Below are 24,545 nucleotides of genomic sequence, written 5' to 3'. Positions count from 1 at the left end.
TTGACAGCTTCATTTACGCATTTGCCAATTCCATGATTTATTTATTGAGTACCTACTGTATATAAAGCACTGCTCGAGCAACTCTGGGAATAGAAAACTGACTGGGAATGGAATTTGACTTTAACAATCAGAAACCCTAACTAACAATATTTGAAAAATTATCTCTAAGTTAGCCCTTAAAATTTTTATTTTATGATGATTACTGCTTTTTCAGGTAGCAGTTAATAATACAGGCTCTAGATGGGAACTGTCTGGATTAGCCATTCTGGCTCTTTCCTTCATAAACTGTGCCCTTGAGCAAATTAATCAGGCTATCATTTCACTACCTTATAAATGAGATACTACTAGTCAGTGTTTAAATAATTAAATGAGCTGATATATGTAAAGTGCTCAGATCTTTCCCTGGCACATAATATACATTTGATACTTTTCCTTTTTTGATTATTATTAATATTTTGGATTCATTATCTGCATGCCCAATACTGATACAAGCAGGAATTAATATTATGTAATATAAAAAATTGGGAGGAAGTTGGGTGCTCCATGAGAAAGATAGTATCTGTACTTTATTTTAATAGGCATACTGATTTAATTATTCAACCATATAATATTTATTTTCACTAGAAATGCTTTTTATTTCATAGGGATAAAGCAAAACCTCTTCATAGTGTAGAAAGGGAAGATTTGATTTGATAAAATGTCATGTGACCAAAGATTTTTATTCAATATCAAGTTCAACATGAACTGATAATAAAGGCTATATTTTGCTTACAGATTTAAAAATGCAATATTGCTTGTTTTCCTAAATCTTGAATGAAACCTAATTTAATCTTTACTTTCTTTAAAAACATTTAATTGCGATACAGATGATATAGATACATGTACTGCAAATCTAGGTATGGAATGCTAGAGTTCATATTTTCAAATGTTCATTTCTTTCATTATCATCAGAGAGATGGCATTTTGTGACTTTTCTATCTTACATTTGAAAGGAGACAAATTTTATGACTTGTACAATAGGGAGAAGGTTATATTTGACCTTACAGATCACATATACTCCTCCATGTTGGCAATATCTTCTTCTACCAAAAATTTGTATTATTTTGAGCTCAAGGATCTTCAGTTTGTCAGCAATTTATATATATTAACCTTAGGCTTAACCTTATCTTATTCCTCAGAGACATTATTATATGTTGTTATACTGTAATAGAAATGTAGTAGCTTCTTGGAAAAAAGGTAGCTTGTGGAGAAGAGTATAATTAAGAAACATTTGTCAGTACATAAGACACTTTAGTTTTCATGCACAACATTTTATTTCATCTACTGATTTATATTTGCCCAAACAGAATAATTTCTATCATTACAGGAACATATTTTATCTACATTTTAATTTTTTTATTATGTAGAGTTAATTTATTGCATTTTAGCTTTCTTTTGGAAAAATTCTAAAACTTACAGCTGTAAATGGATAATCGATTATTTATTATTCAAGTATGATAAACACAGGAGATCTAAATTCTGGTGAATTGGGGTGCTCATGTGAACTTGCAAGATTTGAATACTTTTAGCTTTTTGTCAGTCTTAATAGTACATGCTACAGTTTAAGGAAACAAAACTACTTTAAGTCAATCATTGTCAACCCTAGAACAACTGTGTTGACTTGGTAGCATTTGGTAACAGCCCGGAGATTTTGAACCTGATTAGAACACTGATATTTTCAAACTTCAGTTCACATTGTGCATAGGCCAAGTATAAAGAAGTTGCATTCACTGAGGTTGGTTCTGCAGGCCACGGTTTACATAAAAGCAATGAAAGTGAGTCACTCAGTCGTGCCCAACTCCTTGCAACCCCATGCACTAGATACAATCCATGGAATTCTCCAGGCCAGAATACTGGAGTGGGTAGTCATTCCCTTCTCCAGAGGATCTTCCTAACCCCAGGATCGAACCCAGGCCTTCCACACTGCAGGCAGATTCTTTACCTGCTGAGCCACCAGGGAAGCCCAAGAATACTGGAGTGGGTAGCCTATTCCTTCTCCAATGGATCTTCCCAACCCAGCAATCAAACCAGGGTTTCTTTTGTTGCAGGCGGATACTTTACCAGCTGAACCACCAAGGAAGCCCCATAAAAGTGATGAAATTATGCAAATTCTAACTGGCTGATAGCTAATGATCCCAGACAATGATGCATCTTTCAGTTAAGCACTTCAAACTAATAAGCATAAACATAAACAACACATAGATAACCCGGTTATCAGGAAGTTGTTGTTTAATGACAGACACATCAGGTTCTTTCATTTAAATGGCTCTGGTTGGTTTGATTGGTTGATTGGTTGTGGTTGGCTTTTGTTTTTGACATCCAAAAAGGTATTTGGCTTTTACATACGGAAAATTTTCCTGGCTGATGTTACAACAAGTTAATTTTTTAGTGGCCAATCATAGTTTGTTCTAAACACCTGATTGTACTGGGAGATAGTAGACCACAGAGGATAGGAGTCAGGGGTCATGGCAGGAACTTCAATTCCATCACTGAACAGTTTCCTTTTGTGGATGATGAGGGTAAGCATATGTCTGTTCCAAGGGTAACTGTGAGGTGTCTTAAGATAATCTGTGGAAAATGTATAGCCCAGGGCCTGAACATAGTAAATGCTCAAAAATGTTACAAAGATATTACAGTCATTGTTGCTTTCATTATCATTTCTTCCTTAGTAAAATTTTGGTTCTGTCTTGGAATATCCTTTTGACAGAGGAGGTATGGCCTTATATCAGGAGCATTTCCTTGTTAAGCTGATTAGCATGCGCATGAAAACACATCTTCCTCCCAGCCTATCTCTTGTTCAAGCATGTGTCTAGATATTTTGTCACTCTCAGAGAAAAAGGGAGCTACAAGGCAAATAAATTCAAATGTCAATCAAATCCCTCAAAAATGGTCCTGAGGGAAATAATGTTTATAAATTTGCTTAAGTTACATGCAAGCTTTCCATCCCTGTATAAACTCTTTAAATGTATCCCCAACTCAAGCCAAACTCTTCAAAACAAATATACACCTGAAAAACATCATGTAGGACCCAACCAAAGTGTTCTATTTTTGTTGTTGTTTGTTTGTTTGAAAGAATGCTATCAGTTCATTTTTAGAAAGGTTTTAAATAAAACCCTCATGAAATATGTGACCATATAAAGGACAAATACTGCTGAGGGATAGGTCATTAGTTTCTGAGATTCCCTCTGAAGACTTGTAGGGATATTTCTTTCTGCTCTCAATACTAGGAATAAAAGTATTTTTCCAGAACAACTGTCTTGTTTTTATATTTTAGGCATTGCTAATATAAACAATCATGTTTATATCTTCACATTTGCAACTAGAATGCTTAGCATGAAATTTATGATGCATCATCAAAACTTCATAGGACTTCAGATGATAACATTGCTGAAACGATCAATTCTTTCCATCTTACCTTTACATATTCATATTTTTATCTTAAAGTTCCATTGTCTAGGCTATTTATTTAAAGTTTCTTATGCAATAACTTTGCAGAATCTGTTTTTTTTATGAAATAAATTTGAGGAACATTTTTTGATCTGAAGTTCAAATTCTTACGAATTTGCCATATACCAAAGACTGAATGCTTCTTTCTGCTTCTGCAGTAAATAATTTACCAGATGAGTTTCAGAACTAGAGTACTGTACCTGCCACTATGCCAATGATGGGCACGAGAACTACAAACACAATGAGATAAAGGGTGATCAGTGCAGTTTTATAAGACTTCATCCTCTCTTGAAGAGTTGGGCCATTTTTAGGATCTAAAAAACAAAAGTCCAATCTCCTGTTAGAGAATTTATTCATCTTACTTAATTAAAACTTTTTAAAATCTCCAATTATATGGTTAGTATCAAACCTACTGGAATAAAAAATGAACCAAGAAATAGGTTCTCATTTATTCAGCAGGAAGTAAAAGGGACAGTCAAAAGGAGAAGTCAATACAGAAATTGCTGTGGACATTTGATCTATCCACTAACTAAACATCCAGGACAAAGTTACTATCTTCTCCAAGCCATACTTGTCTCATTGGATACGTTCATTGATAAATTTTAATACTGATACCATACCAACACACACGCAAACATAAATTTTATTCTTCTGTTTCACATGGGAATGTGAACATTCTGGATGAAAATAAAGCTCCTCAAGCAACCATATATGAATAATTATATATATATTTTCAGATTTTAAGTGGAATAAGAAAAACATTACTTTTGATGGTAATTATGCAAATTTCCTTTTCTCATTCTACCTCAATAGTTTTGTATTTGGATGCCTCTTGTGATTTGAATACAAGTTGAAAAAAAAGAAATAACAAAATTCACACTGATTAAACGTTGGAGTGGATCAGTAAAGCCCATCCTCTGGATATTTCAGAATATACTAATATTTTAGTATTATTTCTTTATATGAACCAGCAATTCATATGTTGAGATGCTAATTGTAGAAAAGTTAACTCGATATACAGGGGATCTTACTAGTAGAAGAAGATGTTTCTCTGGTTAAGTGAATAAAACATCTATTAAAACATTCTTTCCTATGGCCATCGCTTTCGTTGTTTAGCAAAAAAGAAGGAAATTTTGTTTTCAGATTGCAAATTAAAATGAAATTTTAGGTATTGTTCAATAATCTTCTATGAGGAATTGAACAGAAAAAGGAGGAAAAAATTAAGTAAAGAAAATTAAAAAAATAAGGAAAAGGGGGAAAATGAAGGAAAAAAGAGAAGGAGCAACCACAATACAAACAAGATGGGATATTCCATCTGTCAGGTGACTAAGATTGGATCCAACCAGGAAGATAGAGTAAGTCTCATGACCATAATTTTACACAATCTCACTAACTCCAAGGACAATGTCCATGAGCACCCTCCCTTATTCTACTTACGGGGAGGAAGCAAAGCTGTCACTGAGCGAGCATCGAACTTCACAGACTCTGTACAGCTGTCAGTGTCCTCTTGCTGATCAGGAAAGTCATCCCACTGTGCCATACTTCTATCAAACACATGGAAAAACCTGTTAATTACACACAGAATTGCTAGGGCCCTTTGGCATCATGTTTCACATTGAAATTTACAGTTAAAATCCAATTTTAGCCAGGGAACAAGTATAATTAATTAAATTTACATACATCTCTGTCATATATATGCCAACATATTATAACTACCCATTAATTTCATTTCAACATTAAAAGACAGACTTACATGCAACCCACTCACAAGTTTTTCCATGTACAAATGTACACTTGTGTCTGAAGTATATGGGTTTTTTTTAGAGTGAGAGGTAACTTTGCTCTCTTTAGCTAAAAAAGGAAAAATTCCCAACTGGCAGAAAACAACTGTTTACCTAAAAAGTTAAAAAGAATTTCCCTTAGAACAAGTAGTGGCTGAAAATTTGAAACAAATATTTCCCGTGATCTTTTATCAGAGCTTTATCAGCCAAATTTTCTTCTGCCAAGGCATCTGTTTATCCCTTTAGAAACAGAAAACAAAATCCGGTCACAAGATAAGGAGCCACAGGACAAACTTAGTTTTTATTTTCCTTTCCTTTCCCTTCTTTCCCTTTTTTTAAAAAAAGTTATTATATATTTTCCTATCAAGGCTTCCCTCACTGTATACATTGCCAGCACCTCAAATATGTGCTTGTACCTTTTAAAACACATTTGCAAAGAGCTGGTCACGACTGAGCATACACACACATATTTTATGACCCAATTTATATCTATGTCTCTTTAAGAGGCATCAGAATCATTTAAAAGGCTTACTTTAAAACAGACTGATGGTCCCTACCTGCAAAATTTCTGATATTTAGGGTAGGGATTAACAACTTGCAGGCTTCACTGGTGGCTCAGTGGTAAAAATCTGCCCGCCAAGGCAAGAGACGTGGGGTTCAATCCCCAATCAGGGAAGGTCCCCTGGAGAAGGAAATGGCAACCCACTCTAGTATTACTGCTTGGGAAATCCCATGGAAAGAGGAGCCTGGCAGGTTACAGTCCATGGGGTCGCAGAAGAGTTGGACATGACTTAGAGACTAAATAACAACCACAATCTGCAATTCAGACAAGTTTTCTAGTCATGCTGCTGCTGCCAGTCTGAGGACCACAACTTTAAGACCATTTGTCAAAAGAAGCTGTATAACTTTTTCTTGGAAACAGTTCAGTTCATTTGATTGATAAGTTTAGCATAAAGCCAACATCTTCTGATCATTGTTTATTTTCTCTAATGCTGAGTTATGGATTTAACACAGCTGAAGTTGCAACTGTGTACCCTGGCAACTTCAGGACACTGAACTCTTATCTCCTCCAGAAAATGGGCAATCATTCATATGCAAATGTTCATCCTGCTTTGGGAAGAGGTACTGAAAATAAGGATGTGGCAACTCCTGTCAATATATTAAAAAAATATATCTCCAAGGAGTTATTTTATTTTGTAGTTTGTACATACATCATTCTGTAAATCGGTTTTAGTTTTTTGTAAGTCCAGTCGATCTAACCAAGCAGTGTATTCTTTAAACACTTCAGTCACTATGGAGGAAGCTGGCAGAGGGGGAAGTTAGAACGACATCCCCTTTTCTTAGGCAGAGGTGAAACTAAATAAACAATTATCGGGGAACACTATTATAGGAAACCAAACTGATTAATTCAGACCCAGACTCTCCTGCCATTTCCCCCCTTTTTAATTCACTCTATTATTTGATTTGGATGACAGTTTTTTACTTGCCATGGGAAACAAATCAAAAACATGACTTTCAAAAATGAGATGACAATGAAACAGCTAAATTCTTTTTAAAACTGCAGCCTGCTCCCAAGACAATGTCAGCCACTATTTGAGAGAACAGGAATATTTATTTTTTTAAGTCCAAATATTTAATATCCAAGATTAAGAAGATAAGTCTGTATTCCCATCAATAACAAACTGGAATCTGTTTGCTTTTTTTTTTAGGTGAAATTGAAATACCATTTTTTACCATTATTTTACTTACCAGTATAGACATTATTGATATCTTTAAGGCTGACCTTCCTGGTATCATGGTATCATGTAATGACTGAATGTATCTAAATTGTAATAATTTAAAATTGACAAGCATATAAAGCAAAACTATGTTGTTAAAAGTTTCCTGAAGAGACAGATTTTTATTATTTATTTTCTTTTTGACTAGTAAGAGTTTATAAATAAAAGGAATGGAAAACCTTTGAGTGTAATAAAATATCTTCAAATTAAAAAAAAAAAAAAAAAACTACAGTTCAAAGCATTGGGACTCTGGCAAAGCTTTTAACATTTGAACTCAGTTTATAAAGGATGGGCTCACAAAGTCTACTTTTTTTTTTTTTTTTGCTGTATCCCATGGCATGCAGGATCTCAGCTCTCTGACTAGGGAACAAACCTACATTCCCTGCATTGGAAGCCCAGAGTCTTAACAACTCGACAGCCAAGTATACCTTTAGGTACCCCTGCTATGCACCTAGAAATATATTCCTGTCAGTCTGCTCACAGGTCCCTTCTCAATGTGTTTGACTCTGGTTCTGGTCCCAATAGCTGAGATATTATGACTCCATTTTCACTTACATACAAAGGAAACATCCTTATATTACTCAGTCTTCTAGATGGGAATTTCTTTGTAAAAAATATTTTTGCAAAATTTTGAAAATTTTAAATCTGATAAATCTCACTAGACTGTGAGCTACAGAAGAGGTGGGACCATGTCTAGTTTTGTTCAATATTACATTGCCAGAGCTTCAAGCAATCTGGAGTATAGACTATGCTTGATATATACTTGTTGAATATTTGGGCACTACTACAGAGACTAAGTTCAGTTTTGTTTTTCTTTAGGCCTTTACACTTCGATCTATCTTTTATGGGCTTTAGATGACAATATACATCTTTTAGATTACTGGATTTCAAACTATGATTTCTTTGGGTAAATTTTAAATCTTTGAAAAAGAAAACCCTCCAATAAATGCCTACAAGTGGGTTAGACTGAATGACCACATGGGGACAACAGAGGTACAGAGAGCTGAAAGTGAGATGAACACTAAAGTCTGTTGAGTGGAGCGAATATGGCACTTTTCTTCTTCCAGGGTTTCTGATGTTGGCATGCCACTCATTTATATCATCTGTTTGTTATTACAATCCTGGGCTACCTTAATAGCTCCTAATAGGTCTCTCCGGCTTCCCTGATAGCTCAGTTGGTAAAGAATCCTACCTGCAATACAGGAGACTCTAGTTCAATTCCTAGGTTGGGAAGATCCAGTATTCTTGGGCTTCCCTGGTGGCTCAACTGGTAAAGAATCTGCCTATAATGTGGGAAACCTGGGTTTGATGCCTGGGTGGGAAGATTCCCTGGCGAAGGGAAAGGCTACCCATTCCAGTATCCTGGCTTGGAGAATTCCATGGACTGTATAGTCCATGGAGTCGCAAAGAGTCAGACACGACTGAGTGACTTTCACTTTCACTTTTTCATAGGTCTCTCAGCTTCATGTTAATCTTTCCATTCTACTTTCCACACAGCTTCTAGAATGGTCCTCTTCAAAAGTAAGTCAGATTGACATCATGACCAAGTGGACTTTTATCCCAGGGATGCAAGGACTCTTCAATATTTGCAAATCAATCAATGTGATACACCACATTAACAAATTGAAAAATAAAAACCATATGATTATCTCAATAGAGGCAGAGAAAGCCTTTGACAAAATTCAACATCCATTTATGATAAAAAAAAAAAAACCCTCCAGAAAGCAGGCATGGAAGGAACATACCTCAACATAATAAAAGCCATATATGATAAACTCACAGCAAACATCCTTAATGGTGGAAAATTGAAAGCATTCCCCCTAAAGTCAGGAACAAGACAAGGGTGCCCACTCTTACCATTACTATTCAACATAGTTTTGGAGGAGAAAAAGAAATAAAAGGAATCCAGATTGTAAAAGAAGAAGTAAAACTCTCATTGTCTGCAGATGACATGATCCTCTACATAGAAAACCCTAAAGACTCCACCAGAAAATTACTAGAGCTAATCAATGAATATAGTAAAGTTGCAGGATATAAAATTAACACACAGAAATCCCTTGCAATCCTATACACTAACAATGAGAAAACAGAAAGATAAATTAAGGAAACGATTCCATCCACCATTGCAATGAAAAGAATAAAATACTTAGGAATAAATCTACCTAAAGAAACAAAAGAAAACTATAGAAAACTATAAAACACTGATGAAAGAAATCAAAGATGACACAAATATAGATGGAGAAATATACCATGTTCATGGATCAGAAGAATCAATATAGTGAAAATGAGTATACTACCCAAAGCAATCTATAGATTCAATGCAATCCCTATCAAGCTACCAACAGTATTTTTCAGAGAACTAGAACAAATAATTTTACAATTTGTACAGAAATACAAAAAAAAAAAAAAAAACAAAAAAAACAAAAACCTCAAATAGCCAAAGTAATCTTGAGAATGAAGAATGGAACTGGAGGAATCAACCTGACTTCAGACTATACTACAAAGTTACAGTCATCAAGACAGTATGGTACTGGCACAAAGACAGAAATATAGATCAATGGAACAAAATAGAAAGCCCAGAGATAAATTCATGCACCCATGGACACCTTATCTCTGATAAAGGAGGCAAGAATATACAATGGAGAAAAGACAATCTCTTTAACAAGTGGTACTGGGAAAACTGGTCAACCACTTGTAAAAGAATGAAACTAGAACACTTTCTAACACCATACACAAAAATAAACTCAAAATGGATTAAAGATCTAAATGTAAGACCAGAAACTATAAAACTCCTAGGGGAAAACATAAGTAAAACACTCTCTGACATAAATCACAGCAGGATCCTCTATGACCCACCTCCCAGAGTAATGGAAATAAACACAAAAATAAACAAATGGGACCTAATTAAACTTAAAAGTTTTTGCACAGTGAAGGAAACTACAAGCAAAGTGAAAATACAGCCTTCAGCATGGGAGAAAATAATAGCAAACAAAGCAACTGACAAAGAATTAATCTCAAAAATATACAAGCAGCTCATGCAGCTCAATTCCAGAAAAATAAACAAACTAATCAAAAAATGGACCAAAGAACTAAACAGACATTTCTCCAAAGAAGACATACAGATGCTAACAAACACATGAAAAGACACTCAACATCTCTCATTATCAGAAAAATGCACACGAAAACCACAATGAGGTATCATCTCATGCCAGTCAGAATGGCTGCTATCAAACAGTCTACAAACAATAAATGCTGGAGAGGGTATAGAGAAAAGGGAACCCTCTTACACTGTTGGTGGGAATGGAAACTAGTTCAGCCACTATGGAGAACAGTGTGGAGATTCCTTAAAAAACTGGAAATAGAACTGCCATATGACCCAGCAATCCCACTGCTGGGCATACACACTGAGGATACCAGAATTGAAAGAGACATGTGTACCCCAATGTTCATTCCAGCACTGTTTATAATAACTAGGACATGGAAGCAACCTAGATGTCCATTGGCAGACGAATGGATAAGAAAGCTGTGGTACATATACACAATGGAATATTACTCAGCCATTAAAAAGAATGCATTTGAATCAGTTCTAATGAAGTGGATGAAATTGGAGCCTATTATATAGAGTGAAGTAAGTCAGAAAGAAAAACACCAATACAGTATATTAATGCATATATATGGAATTTAGAAAGATGGTAATCATGACCCTATATACAAGACAGCAAAAGAGAACCAGATGTAAAGAATAGACTTTCAGACTCTGTGGTAGAAGGTGAGGGTGGGATGATTTGAGAGAATAGCATTGAAACATGTATATTACCATATGTGAAATAGATTGACAGTCCAGGTTCAATGCATGAGGCAGGGCGCTTAGAGCTGGTGCACTGGGGTGACCCTGAGGGATGGGATGGGGAGGGAGGTGGGAGGAGAGTTCAGGATGGGGAACACATGTACACCCATGCCTGATTCATATGAATGTGTGGCAAAAACCACTACAATATTGTAAAGTATTTAGCCTCTAATTAAAATAAATAATTTTTTTAAGTAAGTCAGGCTGTATCACTCTGCTCAAATACTATAAATACCTTCCCATCTCACTCACTCAGACAGACTTTTCTCCAGCATCAGATCTGAAATGGCAACCTACCTCTTTCAATTCCTCTTCTCCTTCTTGCCTTGATCTGCCCCCCAGCCCCAACTTATCACCATCCAACATGAAATGCATTTCCCTTATTTATCTTGTCTATTATTTGTCTCTTCTTACACAAGTTAGAGTCATGATTCAGGGTTTTTTATCTCTTTGGTTCAATGAATAGAGTTCCTGTCACTTAGTAGGTGTTCATCATGTACATAAGAACATTAGGAGAAATTCCACAAATAAATGAAAGACAAAATAGTTTGCAAGATGACTGGATTTTATACCTGGAGTAATGCTTCAAGGAAAGTTTGCATTAGTGAAATGCAGAAATGTAAAAACCTGTACTGCTATCTATTGGAAAATGAAAGGTTTTTCTTTGAATCCTGTGTCAACAGGAAACTGAAACAAAAAATCTCACCCCCGAGGTTCCCACTTTTGCCTCCGAGGGGTTTGTTAGACTTACTAGTTTCCTTCAGTTCCTTACTCTATCAGTGCTGTTTGTTTAGGAATGTTGGAAAACATACACTGAGGCTTTGTTAGAAGCCAGCGGACAATTCACACAAATGAGCCTTAAACTGCTTTTTCCAAAGTTAAAAGAAAAAGTAACCTCACATAATGTTACAGCTTCCTATCAAATGTCAATGCACTGACAAAGAACTGCGAAATCTTCTGAGTGTATGTAATCTATTAAAATCACGTTCTCATGAGAAGTGAAACGGCTCTCTGCAGTATCAGCTCTTCATGAAGAGGGTGAAAAGTTTATAGAAGCTACAACAGGAAAACCTTAATGAAAGAAATTCAGTATTATTCTGTTTGGAAACATACTTTTCTTTATTCCTGTTTTTATTATAAAAATGTAACACTATTGAAGACAAGTTGGGACAAAATTTCTATCATTTCATCACCCCAATAAAGAAAAAAATTGAGTGTATCCACATTACAAATTGATACTATAATGTACATTATCATCTGGTTTTATGTATTTCCCTTAAATTCATATCAGTATCTCTATACTTGAAACTATTTTTTCAAGTTTAAAATGATGGGCCACATAATAATTCATTGACTATATGTACCTTATTTATGCAGCCATTTTCTTATAATTCTTCAAAATAAGATATGTTCCCTGTTCTTTGAAGGGCAATGTTTTACTGATACAGATGCTGCTGCTGGAAATATTTGCATAACTTAGGTTTCTTCTTTTTAGCCTAAATGTTTCTTTAGGCTAATTCATTATATGATGAACTATCAGATAACAGGAATACTATCTCAAACTTCTTAGTATCCACTGTCTGACTTCTCTTTAAAAAGATTGTACACATTTACAGAGAGTCACTTATGTTTTAAACCAAATTCACCACTGTTCAGTAACAATGTTTATTTTAGAATCACTTAGATTTTAGTGAGAGCTAAATGATATCTCAGATATATATCTATATACACACAGACATATATGGTTATAATAAGAATTTAAAAATTATTATGAGGATTAAAAATAATTTTTATAAATTGTCTGCTACATAGACAACCACAGATAAATGAATCACCATTATTTTAAACCATCTTTTTTTTTTTTATATGAAGTTTTCTTATTTCATCCTCACAACAGCACCATGAGGTATGTTCTCAATTTTACAAGCTGGGAAACCAAGGCCTAAAACATTTAAGTATCCAGTTAATGTTAGACAACTAGTGAACGGGGAAGTTGGGACCTGAAGGTAGGCAGTGTATGACCAGAAAAACAGCTCCTAATTCCCGTATAAAACATTTATAATCTCAGTTTTATGACTTTTCTATCACTATTTTCACATGGCTAATGAGAATGCTAATCGCATTTTATGCTGTTTAACTCAATCATTCTTCGAGATGAATGTAAATTCTAACAGCTCCACGAAGATTCTTCTTTCTCCTCTTGAAGTACTTTTGGCCTCTCCTGTATTCTCATAGTAGTTACATATAGCACTTGCACACCACTTTTATGGTGCTCAAATTATATTATGCCAATTTGCCTTAGATCTTGATTTTCCTGAAGACAGAGACTTTTATTTTTTATATCCCTTCCTTACATCTAGAAAGTTCACACAGTAGATGCCCAACCAATATTTGTTATATGAGCAACAGAGGTAATAAAAGTATTAGATTGAAGTCAAAAGTATTATGTAAAAACTAAGATTAGACTAAAATATATTTAATCACACTGAGTAAAGCCAATAATTTGCAACAAAACATGCACATTTATATGCCCAAAATTTCTTGCTAGTTCAACTTACAAAATATATATTATATATATATATATTTCATATATATTTGTGCACATATATACATTTTTTCACCCACAGAAAACCTAGCAGAAATCTCTATTTATCATTGAAACAATCAAAACAAGTTATTAGTGATAGGATAAAAAACTGTACCAAAAATTACTGATCACATATGTGAACAGCTCTCTCATACCACACACACACACACATGTAGACACACAAAAATACAGAGTAGACCCATATATTCAACAGAAGCAATTTGGGAGAAAACACAAGTAAAACTTTTACCATATGTCCTAAAGACGGCAGCACCGATTTATCTACTTCCCTCTTGTAACAATTGAAACCTAAAACCTTTATCACATAATATTTCAGCACAGCACACGAAGAAAGGAAATGACACATTTGTATGTTGAAAATCTTTCTTAACAGCGTATTTCAATAGTACTCTTCTCAGTGCACAAGTTTGCAGAATCTAAATTTGTCAGATAACTCATTCCTCTTTCCATCTAGGACATTACAGAAGAAAAAGAGAAGTCAAATGAAAAACAATTGGGGTTATTGTAACAGCGTGCATAACATATGGAAGATTAATCTTTTCCTTTTTGTAAGATAGGTCTGTTTTCTATAATATTCTCATTCCTATTAATCTTCCATTAATCTCAATATCTTCCACTAATACTCATGATCTTTCATACTGTATAACCTTGAGGGAAGACTCTATGTCTAAGTGATTTGTTTTTCTCAATCCTTTTCCCTAGATCCCTTATCTCTAGCTTCAAACACAAAGCAGAGTAGGAAAGGATACCCACCAAGTAAAAGCAGCAATCCCTTACTGCTCACTTCAGCTCTGTCTATAGTGATGTTAGCAATTTCTGTAGATCCCTTTGAGCATCTAAAAAGTTATTTATTTCCTGAGAAGTATAATAGAAGAAAGGGGTCTCGGGCATGGGATCAGAACAAAGGAATGACTTTCATCTTCCATACCTGTCAGAGTTTTACATATTTTTTAATCTCATTTATTTAATCACATTCCAGTTCCAATAAGACATGTAAAAAAATATACTAATGAGCTAATTTTTAGATTTGAATCTTTTGGGGAAAAGTGTTTAGTTTATATTTCATGGGCACTTCATGGCGCTCAAAGAGGGAGGGATCCTACTTTCTATCAAGAGATGGTCCAAATGTCCTTGCCATGCCCACTGGCACCACAGAACACTAACCCCTAGTAGAGAGAACCCAGGAATAGTGCACAGTGCTTGAAAAAAGAAAGCAGAAAAGAAAGTAGCAGTGTAACAGCAATAGTAACAGGCAATGAAGCTGGAAGCACAAATGCTGGCCAGGCAGCTTGAGCCAAGAATAGGATCGCAGACGTCAACCCAGGCTAGACCAACATGAAGGCTACTCTGTGACCACACTTGGTCACCAGATTCTAGGAGAAGACCTGGATACTAACATCAGAACTCACTGTATTTTCTTTTTATCTGCTTCTACATGTTTTTGTTGTCCAGTCGTTAAGTCATGTCCAACTCTTTGCAATCCCATGGACTGAAGCAAACCAGGCTGTTCTTTCCTCTACTATCTCCTGGAGTTTGCTCAAATTCATGCCCATTAAGTCAGTGATGCTATCTAACCATCTCATCCTCTGCCACCCCCTTCTCCTTTTGTCTTCAATCTTTCCCAGCATCACGGTATTTTCCAAACTCATTGGAAAATATTGGAGTTTCAGTCAAAGTATTGGAGTTTCAGCTTCAGCATTAGTTCTTCCAATCAGGAAGAACGAATATTCAGGGTTGATTTCCTTTAGGAAGGACTGGTTGGATCTCCTTGCTGTCCAATGACTCTCAAGAGTCTGCTCCAGCACCACAGTTTGAAAGCATCAATTCTTTGGTGCTCAGCTTTCTTTATGGTCCAACTCTCATGTTTGTACAGGACTACTGGAAAAACCATAGCTTTCACTATACAAACCTTTGTTGGCAAACTGATGTCTCTGGTTTTTAGTATGTTGTTTCAGTTTGCCATAGCTTTCCTTCCAAGGAGCAAGCATCTTTTAATTTCACGGTTTCAGTCACTGTCCACAGTGATTTTGGAGCCCAAGAAAATAAAAGCTGTCATGTTTCCACCTTTTCCTTTTCTATCTTCCATGAAGTAGTAGGACCGGATGTCGTGATCTTAGTTTTTTGAATGCTGAGTTTCAAGTCAGCCTTTTCACTCTCTTCTTTCATCCTCATCAAGAGGCTCTTTAGTTCCTCTTCACTTTCTGCCATAAGGGTGGTATTATCTGCATATCTGAAGTTGTTGATATTTCTCCCAGAAATCTTGATTCCAGCATGTGATTCATCTAGCTTGGCATTTCACATGATGTAAACAGAATATGTTAAACATGCATGGTGACAACATGCAGCCTTGACATACTCCTTTCCCAATTTTGAACAAGTCTGTTGTTCCATATCCAGTTCTAACTGTTGCTTTCTTGCCCTGCATACAGGTTTCTTAGGAGACAGGTAAGGTAGTCTGGTATTTCCATCTCTAAGAATTTTAAGATCACAGTTTGTTCTGATCCACACAGCCAAAGGTTTAGTGCAGTAAATGAAGCAGAAGTAGATGTTTTTCTAGAATTCTCTTGCTTTCTCTATAATCTCTCTATAAATTTCAGATGCTGGCAATTTGATCTCTGGTTCTTTGTCTTTTACTAAATGCAGCTTGTACGTCTGGAAGTTCTCAGTTCACAAACTGCTGAAGCCTAGCTTGAAGGATTCTGACCATAACTTTGCTAGCATGTGAAATGAGCACAATTGCAGTGTAGTTTGTACATTCTTTGACATTGCCCTTCTTTGGGATTAGAATGAGAACTGATCTTTTCCAGTCCTGTGGCCACTGCTGAGTTTCCAAAGTTGCTGGCATATTGAGAGCAGTACTCTAACAGCATCATCTTTGAGGATTTGAAATAGCTCAGCTGGAATTCTATCACTCTCACCAGCTTTGTTCATAGTAATGCTTCCTAAGGTCCACTTGACTTTACACTCCAGGATGTCTGGCTCTGGTTAGTGACAACACCATTGTGGTTATCCAGGTCATTAAGACCTTTTGCTTATTTCTTCTGTGTATTCTTGCTACCTATTCTTAATCTCTTCTTTTTCTGTTAGGTCCTTACTGTTTCTCTCCTTCATCATGTCCTTCTTTGCATGAAATATGCCCTTGGTATCTCCAATTTTTTTTAAAGAGCTCTCAAGTCTTTCTCATTCTATTGTTTTCCTCTATTTCTTTGCATTGTTCATTTAAGAAGGCCTACTTATCTCTCCTTGCTATTTTTCTGGAACTTGGCATTCAGTTGGGTTTATTTTTCTCTTTCTCTCTTGCTTTTCACTTCTCTTCTTTCCTCAGCTATTTATAAAGCTTTCTCAGACAACAGCTTTGTCTTCTTGCGTTTCTTTTCCCTGGGATGGTTTTGGTCACTGCCTCCTACACAATATTACAAACTTCTGTTCAGGCACTCTGTCTACCAGGTCTAATTCTTAAAGCTATTCATCACCTTCACTGTATAATCATAGGGGATTTGATTTAGGTCATACCTGAATAGCCTAGTGGTTTTCCCCACTTTCTTCAAGTCTGAATTTTGCAATAAGGAGCTGATTATCTGAGCCACAGTTAGTTTCAGGTCTTGTTTCTGCTTACTGTATAGAGCTTATCCATAATTGGCTGCAAAGAACATAATAAATCTGATTTTGGTATTGACCATTTGGTGATGCCCATATATGGAGTCATTTCTTGTGTCACTGGAAAAGGCTGTTTGCTATGACCAGTGTGTTCTCTTGACAAAACTCTGTTAGCCTTTGCCCTGTTTCATTTTGTATTCAAAGGCCAAATTTGCCTGTTATTCTAGGTATCTCTTGACTTCCTGCTTTTGCATTCTAATCTCTATGAGAAAAAGAACATTTTTTCTTGGTGTTAGTTCTAGAAGGTCTTGTAGATCTTCAAAGAACCAGTCAACTTCAGTTTCTTTGGTATTAGTGGTTGGGGCATTGACTTGGATTACTGTATGTTGAATGGTTTGCCTTGGAAATGAACCAAGATCATTTTGTCATTTTTGAGATTGCACCCAAGTACTGCATTTTGGACTCTCTTGTAGACTATGAGGACTACTCCAGTTCTTCTAAGGAATTCTTGTCCACAGTAGTAGATATAATGGTCATCTGAGTTAAATTAATCCATTCCATCCATTTTAGTTCACTGATTCCTACGATGCCAATGCTCAATATTGACATCTCCTGCTTGACCACATCAAATTTACCTTGATTCAAGGACCTAACACTCCAGGTTCTTATACAATACTGTTCTTGACAGCATGGGATTTTACTTTCACCACTAGAAACATTCACAATTGAGTGTCATTTCTCCTTTGGCCAAGCTGCTTCATTCTATCTGAAGCTATCAATAATTGCCCTCCACTCTTACCCAGCAGCATATTGGACACCTTCTAACCGGGGTGCTTCATCTTCTGTAGTCATATCTTTGTGTCTTTTCACACTGTTCATCCATTGGGTTCTCTAGGGAATACTGGAGTGGGTTGCCATGTCCTCCTTCTGTGGACCATGTTTTGTTAGGACTCTTCACCAGGACCCATCATCTTAAGTAGCCCTGTGTCAGTTCAGTCACTTAGTCATGTCCAACTCTTTGAGACCCCATTGACTGCATGACGCCAGGCTTCCTTGTCCATCACCAACTCCAGGAGCTTACTCAAACTCATGTCCATCAAGTCGGTGATGCCATCCAACTATCTCATCTCTTCTCATCCTGTTCTCCTCCTGCCCTCAATCTTTCCCAGCATCTGGGTCTTTTCCAATGAGTCCGTTCTTCACATCAGGTGGCCAAAGTATTGGAGCTTTAGCTTCAGCATCAGTCCTTCCAATGAATATTCAGGACTGACTTCCTTTAGGATCAACTGATTTGATCTCCTTGCAATCAAAGGGACTCTCAAGAGTCTTCTCCAACACCACAGTCTAAAACCATCAATTCTTTGGTGTTCAGGTTTCTTTATGGTCCGACTCTCACATCCATACATGACTACTGGAAAAACCATAGCTTTGACTAGATGGACCTTTGTTGGCAAAGTAATGTCTCTGCTTTTTAATATGCTGTCTAGGTTGGTCATAGCTTTTCTTCAAGGAGCAAACATCTTTTAATTTCATGGCTGAAGTCACCATCCATAGTGATTTTGGAGCCCAAGAAAATAAATTCTGTCACTGTTCCCTTTATTTCTCCATCTATTTGCCATGAAGTGATAGGACCAGATGCCATGAACTTTGTTTTTTGAATGTTGAGTTTTAAGCCAAATTTTTCACTCTCCTCTTTCATTTTCATCAAGAGGCTCATTAGTTCCTCTTCACTTTCTGCCAAAAGGGTGGTGTCATCTGCATATCTGAGGTATTGATAATTTTTCTTGATTCCAGCTTGTGTTTCATCCAATCCAGCATTTCGCATGATGTATTCTACATTTAAGTTAAATAAACAAGGTGACAATGTACAGCCTTGATGTACTTCTTTCCCAATTTTGAACTAGTCCATTGTTCCATGTCTGGTTCTGACTGTTGCTTCTTGACCTGCATACAGATTTCTCAGGAGGTAGGTAAGATGGTCTGCTATTTCCATCTCTTCAAGAATTTTCCACACAGAATTCTTCTAGAATTTTCCACCCTGTTGTGAGCCATACAGTCAAAGGTTTTAGCACAGTCAATAATGCCGATGTTCCTCTGGAATTTTCATGCTTTTTCTATGATCCAGTGGATGTTGGCAATTTGATATCTGGTTCCTCTGTCTTTCCTAAATCCAGCTTGAACACCTGGAAGTTCTCAGTTCACATACTGCTGAAGCCTAACTTGGAGAATTTTGAGCATTATTTTGCTAGCTTGTGAGATGAGTGCCAGAGTGTGAGATGAGACTCCTACGCAAGGGGTCGGGACAGAGTGTCTCTGAGGGGTGAAGGGCAATCTTGTCAGCCTATCCCTACTTGAAACAAACAAACCCTGTCCACATCAGGACCAAGGAGAAAGGAGAAGTGGCCCCATAAGAGACAAAGCCAGACTTGCCTTGAGTGTCTAGCCCTGTGTGACATGGCTCATAGATTCACTGAGTAAGCCCCTTAGCCACAAGGCTGTGACCCACGAAGGGACTGCTGCTATATACATCTTATTATAGACTATGGTCCTTTTGAGGTCTTTAAAAAAAGTCTAGAGTTTAAGAATTCCTTAGTCTATTGCTAAATTTGGATACCCCTGTCAGTACTATGTGATCAGAGAAGTCAGACTCAGTAAAAAACAATCTAAGACACCAACTTTCTAAAATTCTTCCTAATAAGATTCATTTATTTTAAAGTGGGCTATATTTCTAGTTTGTCTCTATTAATATTGTTTGGTATACATCTCTACTTTAGCAATAGTAACCACTTTTCTATTTGATATTTCCACATTCTTCAGTCAATCTAGTCATTCATTTAAAACAAAAAAATCTCTGCAAGTGTGTACAGGGTATCACATAATATATTATATTCCATGATATTATCTATTAGGGCTTAATATATGTAAGATGGCATCCATGGGGTCACTAAGAATCGGATACGACTGAGCGATTTTACTTTCACTTTTCACTTTCATGCATTGGAGAAGGAAATGGCAACCCTCTCCAGTGTTCTTGCCTGGAGAATCCCCAGGATGGGGGAGCCTGGTGGGCTGCCGTCTGTGGGGTCACAGTGTCAGACACGACTGAAGTGACTTAGCAGTATATGTAAGATACCTTATCAGGGAACATGGAGAAAATGTTTAGGTCAAACTAATGGTTCACTGAAAGAAAAGAGGGGAGGGAATGGATCTTTACATCCACTGAGTCATTTGAATTCACAGCAACCTTGTCAGGTCATTTTCCTGGTTAAGACACTGAAGCTTAGACATTGAGTAAACTTGTCAAGATCATAGAGATATAAGTCATCAGAGCTGGTAGTCACACCCAATTAACCTGATTTCAAAACTCAGCAAAAATATACATTTGTCTCGGTCTGAGATCAGTGTATGCATTATCAGTCACCTTCATGACAAATGTTATTTTGAAAACAAACTACAAACACGGACAAAGTCCAGATCATCAGACTAGCTGCCTTCTCATCAGTTACTGCCATGCGATTCTTTGACTTCATTTTTGTTGCTTATGGAATATATGTCTAGCACAAAGACTATTATAACATTATGCCTAATGTTCAAATAAAGTTTCAAAATTAAATAAATGGGTTGAAAAAACTTACTTGAGTCCCATAGAGTTCTTTGTGTTAGAGGAATGCAAGCTGAATTCAAAGGAAGACATACTTTATGTTCATAAAGTGATACATTTGAATGTCTAATACTGTAACAGGTCATTAGTTATAAGGTACACGATACCATATATTTATGTGATAAATTTGCACAAAGATAACATTTTTCCTATTCTTGACTCAAAATAATAATTAGATAGTAATGTTTACTATCTACTTATTCTTTTAATAATTAAAAGTTTTAATAACATTACATTGGACACATCTCTCCATGTGAATATAATGTCTTAAATAATTATCAAAAGAACCTCATCAAAATCAATATTGAAAAATTACATGCTAATAGAGTTTTTGTTTGATGATCATCAATAGGAAAAAGGAAGAATTTTTATGGTAACTATCATTTTATATAACTCTATACTGAACAGAACTTTTCTGCAGAAGTATTATTGAAGTTAAAATACATAAACAGACAAGTACAGCATCAGAACCAACTCTATCTTCCTTCTGTGAAGCCTATCAAAACTGTTCTGGTTCAATCACATGATCCTAAAGTGATACAGCTGATTAAAGTTTTAGTATTTTTGTAGGGTTTAATGTAATTTACAAATGCATTATATCTATAAAATATATTTGTAACCAAAAATTGGTTAAGAACCATAGACTTATAGACCTATGGAATTTAGGTCTAAATTTATGTTTCTATGTTTTAACATATAATTATAATAAAATATCAACACTCAGTGAGATAAAGGGACTAAAATACTTATTTCCCTTGGAGACACAATGCACTTCTACCATACTGTTTTAAAAACCATACAGTTTTTAAAAGAAAGGGCAGATATCTAAAGAGCTCAGATGTCCCTACAATAAGAAAAAAATAACCTGAATAAACTGAAAATCAATGACATTTCCTGCAGACAGCAGAGCCTTGAGGTCTCAGGACAAGCTTTAGAGAGGGAACCGAAAGAACTCACAGCTGGGTTTAGCTTCCCTGGAGCAGAAGTCGCTAGAATCAGAAACTGGCAAGAACCTGTAAATGGTAATTTGAACGAATGGCTGGAGAGCTGAGGGAGGGCCAATGTGAGAGTGAAACTCCTGGGGCTGCAGTCTTTGGGGGCTTTATGCTCAGGAACCCCACCAGGTTCTCATAGGGAAGAGCCAAGAAAAACCACCTGGTGCCTGTGGCAGAGGGAGGGGAAAGAAACCATTTTAGAATGCCCCCAAGTATTCTCCATAATAAAGTCTTCTTCTCCAGGGCAAAGGGCTTCCCTGGTGGCTTCCAGTGGTCTGAAGATCCCCTGGAGAGGGGAATGACAACAACGCAGTCCAGTATCCTTGCCTGGGAAATCCCAAGGACAGAGGAGCCTGGTGGGCTACAGTACATGGAGTCTCAAAGAGTTGGACACGACTGAGCGACTAACACTGTCACTTTTTTACTTTCACAGCTGACTGACCCTGAAAAGTTCTCTTTTTTCAGGGAAGTTTGTAGGGAAATCCCAAAACTTGAGGAGACAAAAACAAGGACACTAGAAGAAATTTTAGCCTCTGACAGCTTAGCTCCAGCAAGTATTAAACACAGCCCAACTCCTAGCCAGGGAATCGTAAAATTTCATACCCATATGCCCATTTACCTCAGTTCCTAAACCTGTCTTGACCAACTCCAGTTTTCAACAAAAGACATGCGACAAATCAACGAAGTGTGTGCCAGGCCCTAAAAGTCATGGATTCCTCGGATAGTTAGGGAGGTGGTAGATAGTGGGGGTGCGGAGGATAAAGTATGCACAAAATCCTAGTGACCAGTTACCCTCAAGCAATATTAGCAAATCACCCCTTCCTCATGACTCGTGTCTTATTAAGGAGACACAAAATGCCAGTTAAGAAAAAAATGAATGTGAGCTCATTTTTAAGTAATATTTTTAAACCATGAATGTCCTGAGTTTAGGGAAGTTTGGTTTCAAAACTAGAGTGACAGACTCATCTAGTTTAAATAAGCTTTAAAGTGGTAAAAACGTCAATTTATGTAAGCCTGAACAAACTTCATAAAGCAGGAATTCAGTTCCAGACCAGGTATCAAACCTAGACCCTAAGCAGTGACACCATAGAGTCATAACTACTGGACCACTAGGCAATTACCTCATTAAACAAATTCTTATCCAGAAATCTCCTGGAATCATTACGAGATGTCAGCCTAGGGGCTCAAAAGCAGAATGGACCCGTCTACCACAGCTAAGGGAACTGAGGTAGACTGAGTATCACTCACGTTATAGCAACTTCACATGTGCCGTAGTTTTTCCTACTCATGGCTAAGAGAAAAAAAAAACCTCTTTGAAAATGAGAGAATAAAAACTCTTCAAAAAATTTATCTAGGGTCACTTGGTCAGTGACAGAGTATGTTCTAGAACCTATATTCTATGATGTTCTTTCCACTTGGACCCTTAGCTTCCATGAACACACATAATTACTCATCTACACATCTCCGTTCTCTCTCATAACGTCTTCAGAAGCTACTGATAGTTTCCAAAAGGCATCAAAGCCAAGCTCTGTCTTTGCTGTTTGATCTCCCTGCATTCGATTTCAGAGAATAAAGAGCTCCCTCTTTTGACTTCCAACTCTCTTGAAAGCACTACTCCTTAGCCAACTCTCACCAAGAATCACACGGGAAAGGTGATTCTGAGCAATGTAGTTCCTGGAACCTTCCGCGGGACACAGAAAAGACAGTAAAGAGTGTAGGGAGGCAAAAAACAATAGTGGATGTCTACATAATCTGACAACTCAGAAAGGAACACTTACCATCCAAAGAGGGAATGGAAACTGAATTGCTGAAAAGGGAGAAAGAACAGAGGGGGTGGAGAAAACAATGCATCCAAATGCCTGAAAAAAGACAGGAACACGAGAACATCAACGACCAGAGTGAGGCCAATGTGGCTACGGTAAAAATTTCAGATGTGGGAAGCAAGGTTTCAGCTAAAGCTGAGCTGTAGGTAGGAAGCCACGGATTGAGGAGTTTATCTTCAGAGCAGCAGAAAGACATGAGTGCTTTGGAAATGGGATGAATGAGACATATTTCAATTTTAAAAGTTGACTGTCATGTGGAGGTGGGGAAGTGTGGTTGACCACAAGTTGACTGGTTAGGAAATTATTACAGTGGTGTCAGGGAAAATTGATGAAACCATCTGACTTGGAGGGTGTCAGTGGTAAAGGGGAGAAGTAGGGAGATATTAAAAGGCGAATTTAGTGGGCGTTGATGATGGATTTGATGGTGAGAGTTGGTGAGCTTAAAATTTTCTTATTTACTACTCCAGATTCACTCTCCACTTTCTCTGCTGCTGCTGCTGCTAAGTCGCTTCAGTCGTGTCCGACTCTGTGCGACCCCATAGACGGTAGCCCACCAAGCTTCCCCGTCCCTGGGATTCTCCAGGCAAGAACACTGGAGTGGGTTGCCATTTCCTTCTCCAATGCATGAAAGTGAGAAGTGAAAGTGAAGTTGCTCAGTCGTGTCCGACTCTTAGCGACCCCATGGACTACAGCCTACCAGGCTCCTCCGTCCATGGGATTTTCCAGGCAAGAGTACTGGAGTGGGGTGCCATTGCCTTCTCCACCACTTTCTCTACCCTTCTACTTTTTGGACTGAGAGTTATGGAACACATAACTCTCTTGATCTCTGGCTTCTGATGTGAAGTGAAGTTGCTCAGTCATGTCTGACTCTTTGCGACCCCATGGACTGTAGCCCACCACGCTCCTCCATCCATGGGATTTTCCAGGCAAAAGTACTGGAGTGGGTTGCTTTTTCCTTCTCCAGAGCAT

At 37.0% G+C, this 24,545-nt stretch overlaps 1 protein-coding gene across 4 annotated transcripts in view; it reads right to left on the bottom strand.

The window, feature by feature from the left end:
* Positions 1 to 13,852, bottom strand: part of MSR1 (macrophage scavenger receptor 1) — an 80,739-nt gene extending 66,887 nt beyond the window's left edge. For all 4 annotated transcript variants that reach the window (XM_027535600.1, XM_027535603.1, XM_027535601.1 and 1 more), the window contains exons 1-3: positions 13,730 to 13,852; positions 4,924 to 5,030; positions 3,687 to 3,800 (exon numbers count right to left, since the gene is read on the bottom strand). In XM_027535600.1, coding sequence (XP_027391401.1) covers positions 3,687 to 3,800; positions 4,924 to 5,026 — 217 coding nt within the window. In that variant the 5' untranslated portion in view covers positions 5,027 to 5,030; positions 13,730 to 13,852. The remainder of the gene's footprint in view (positions 1 to 3,686; positions 3,801 to 4,923; positions 5,031 to 13,729) is intronic.
* Between the last annotated feature and the right edge of the window lie 10,693 nt (positions 13,853 to 24,545).

The sequence above is a fragment of the Bos indicus x Bos taurus genome, unplaced genomic scaffold, assembly GCF_003369695.1.
Source record: "Bos indicus x Bos taurus breed Angus x Brahman F1 hybrid unplaced genomic scaffold, Bos_hybrid_MaternalHap_v2.0 SuperScaffold_100290, whole genome shotgun sequence".
NCBI lineage: Eukaryota > Metazoa > Chordata > Mammalia > Artiodactyla > Bovidae > Bos > Bos indicus x Bos taurus.
The sequence above is the reverse complement of the archived record's forward strand: the minus strand, read 5'-3'. Positions and strand labels throughout refer to the sequence as shown.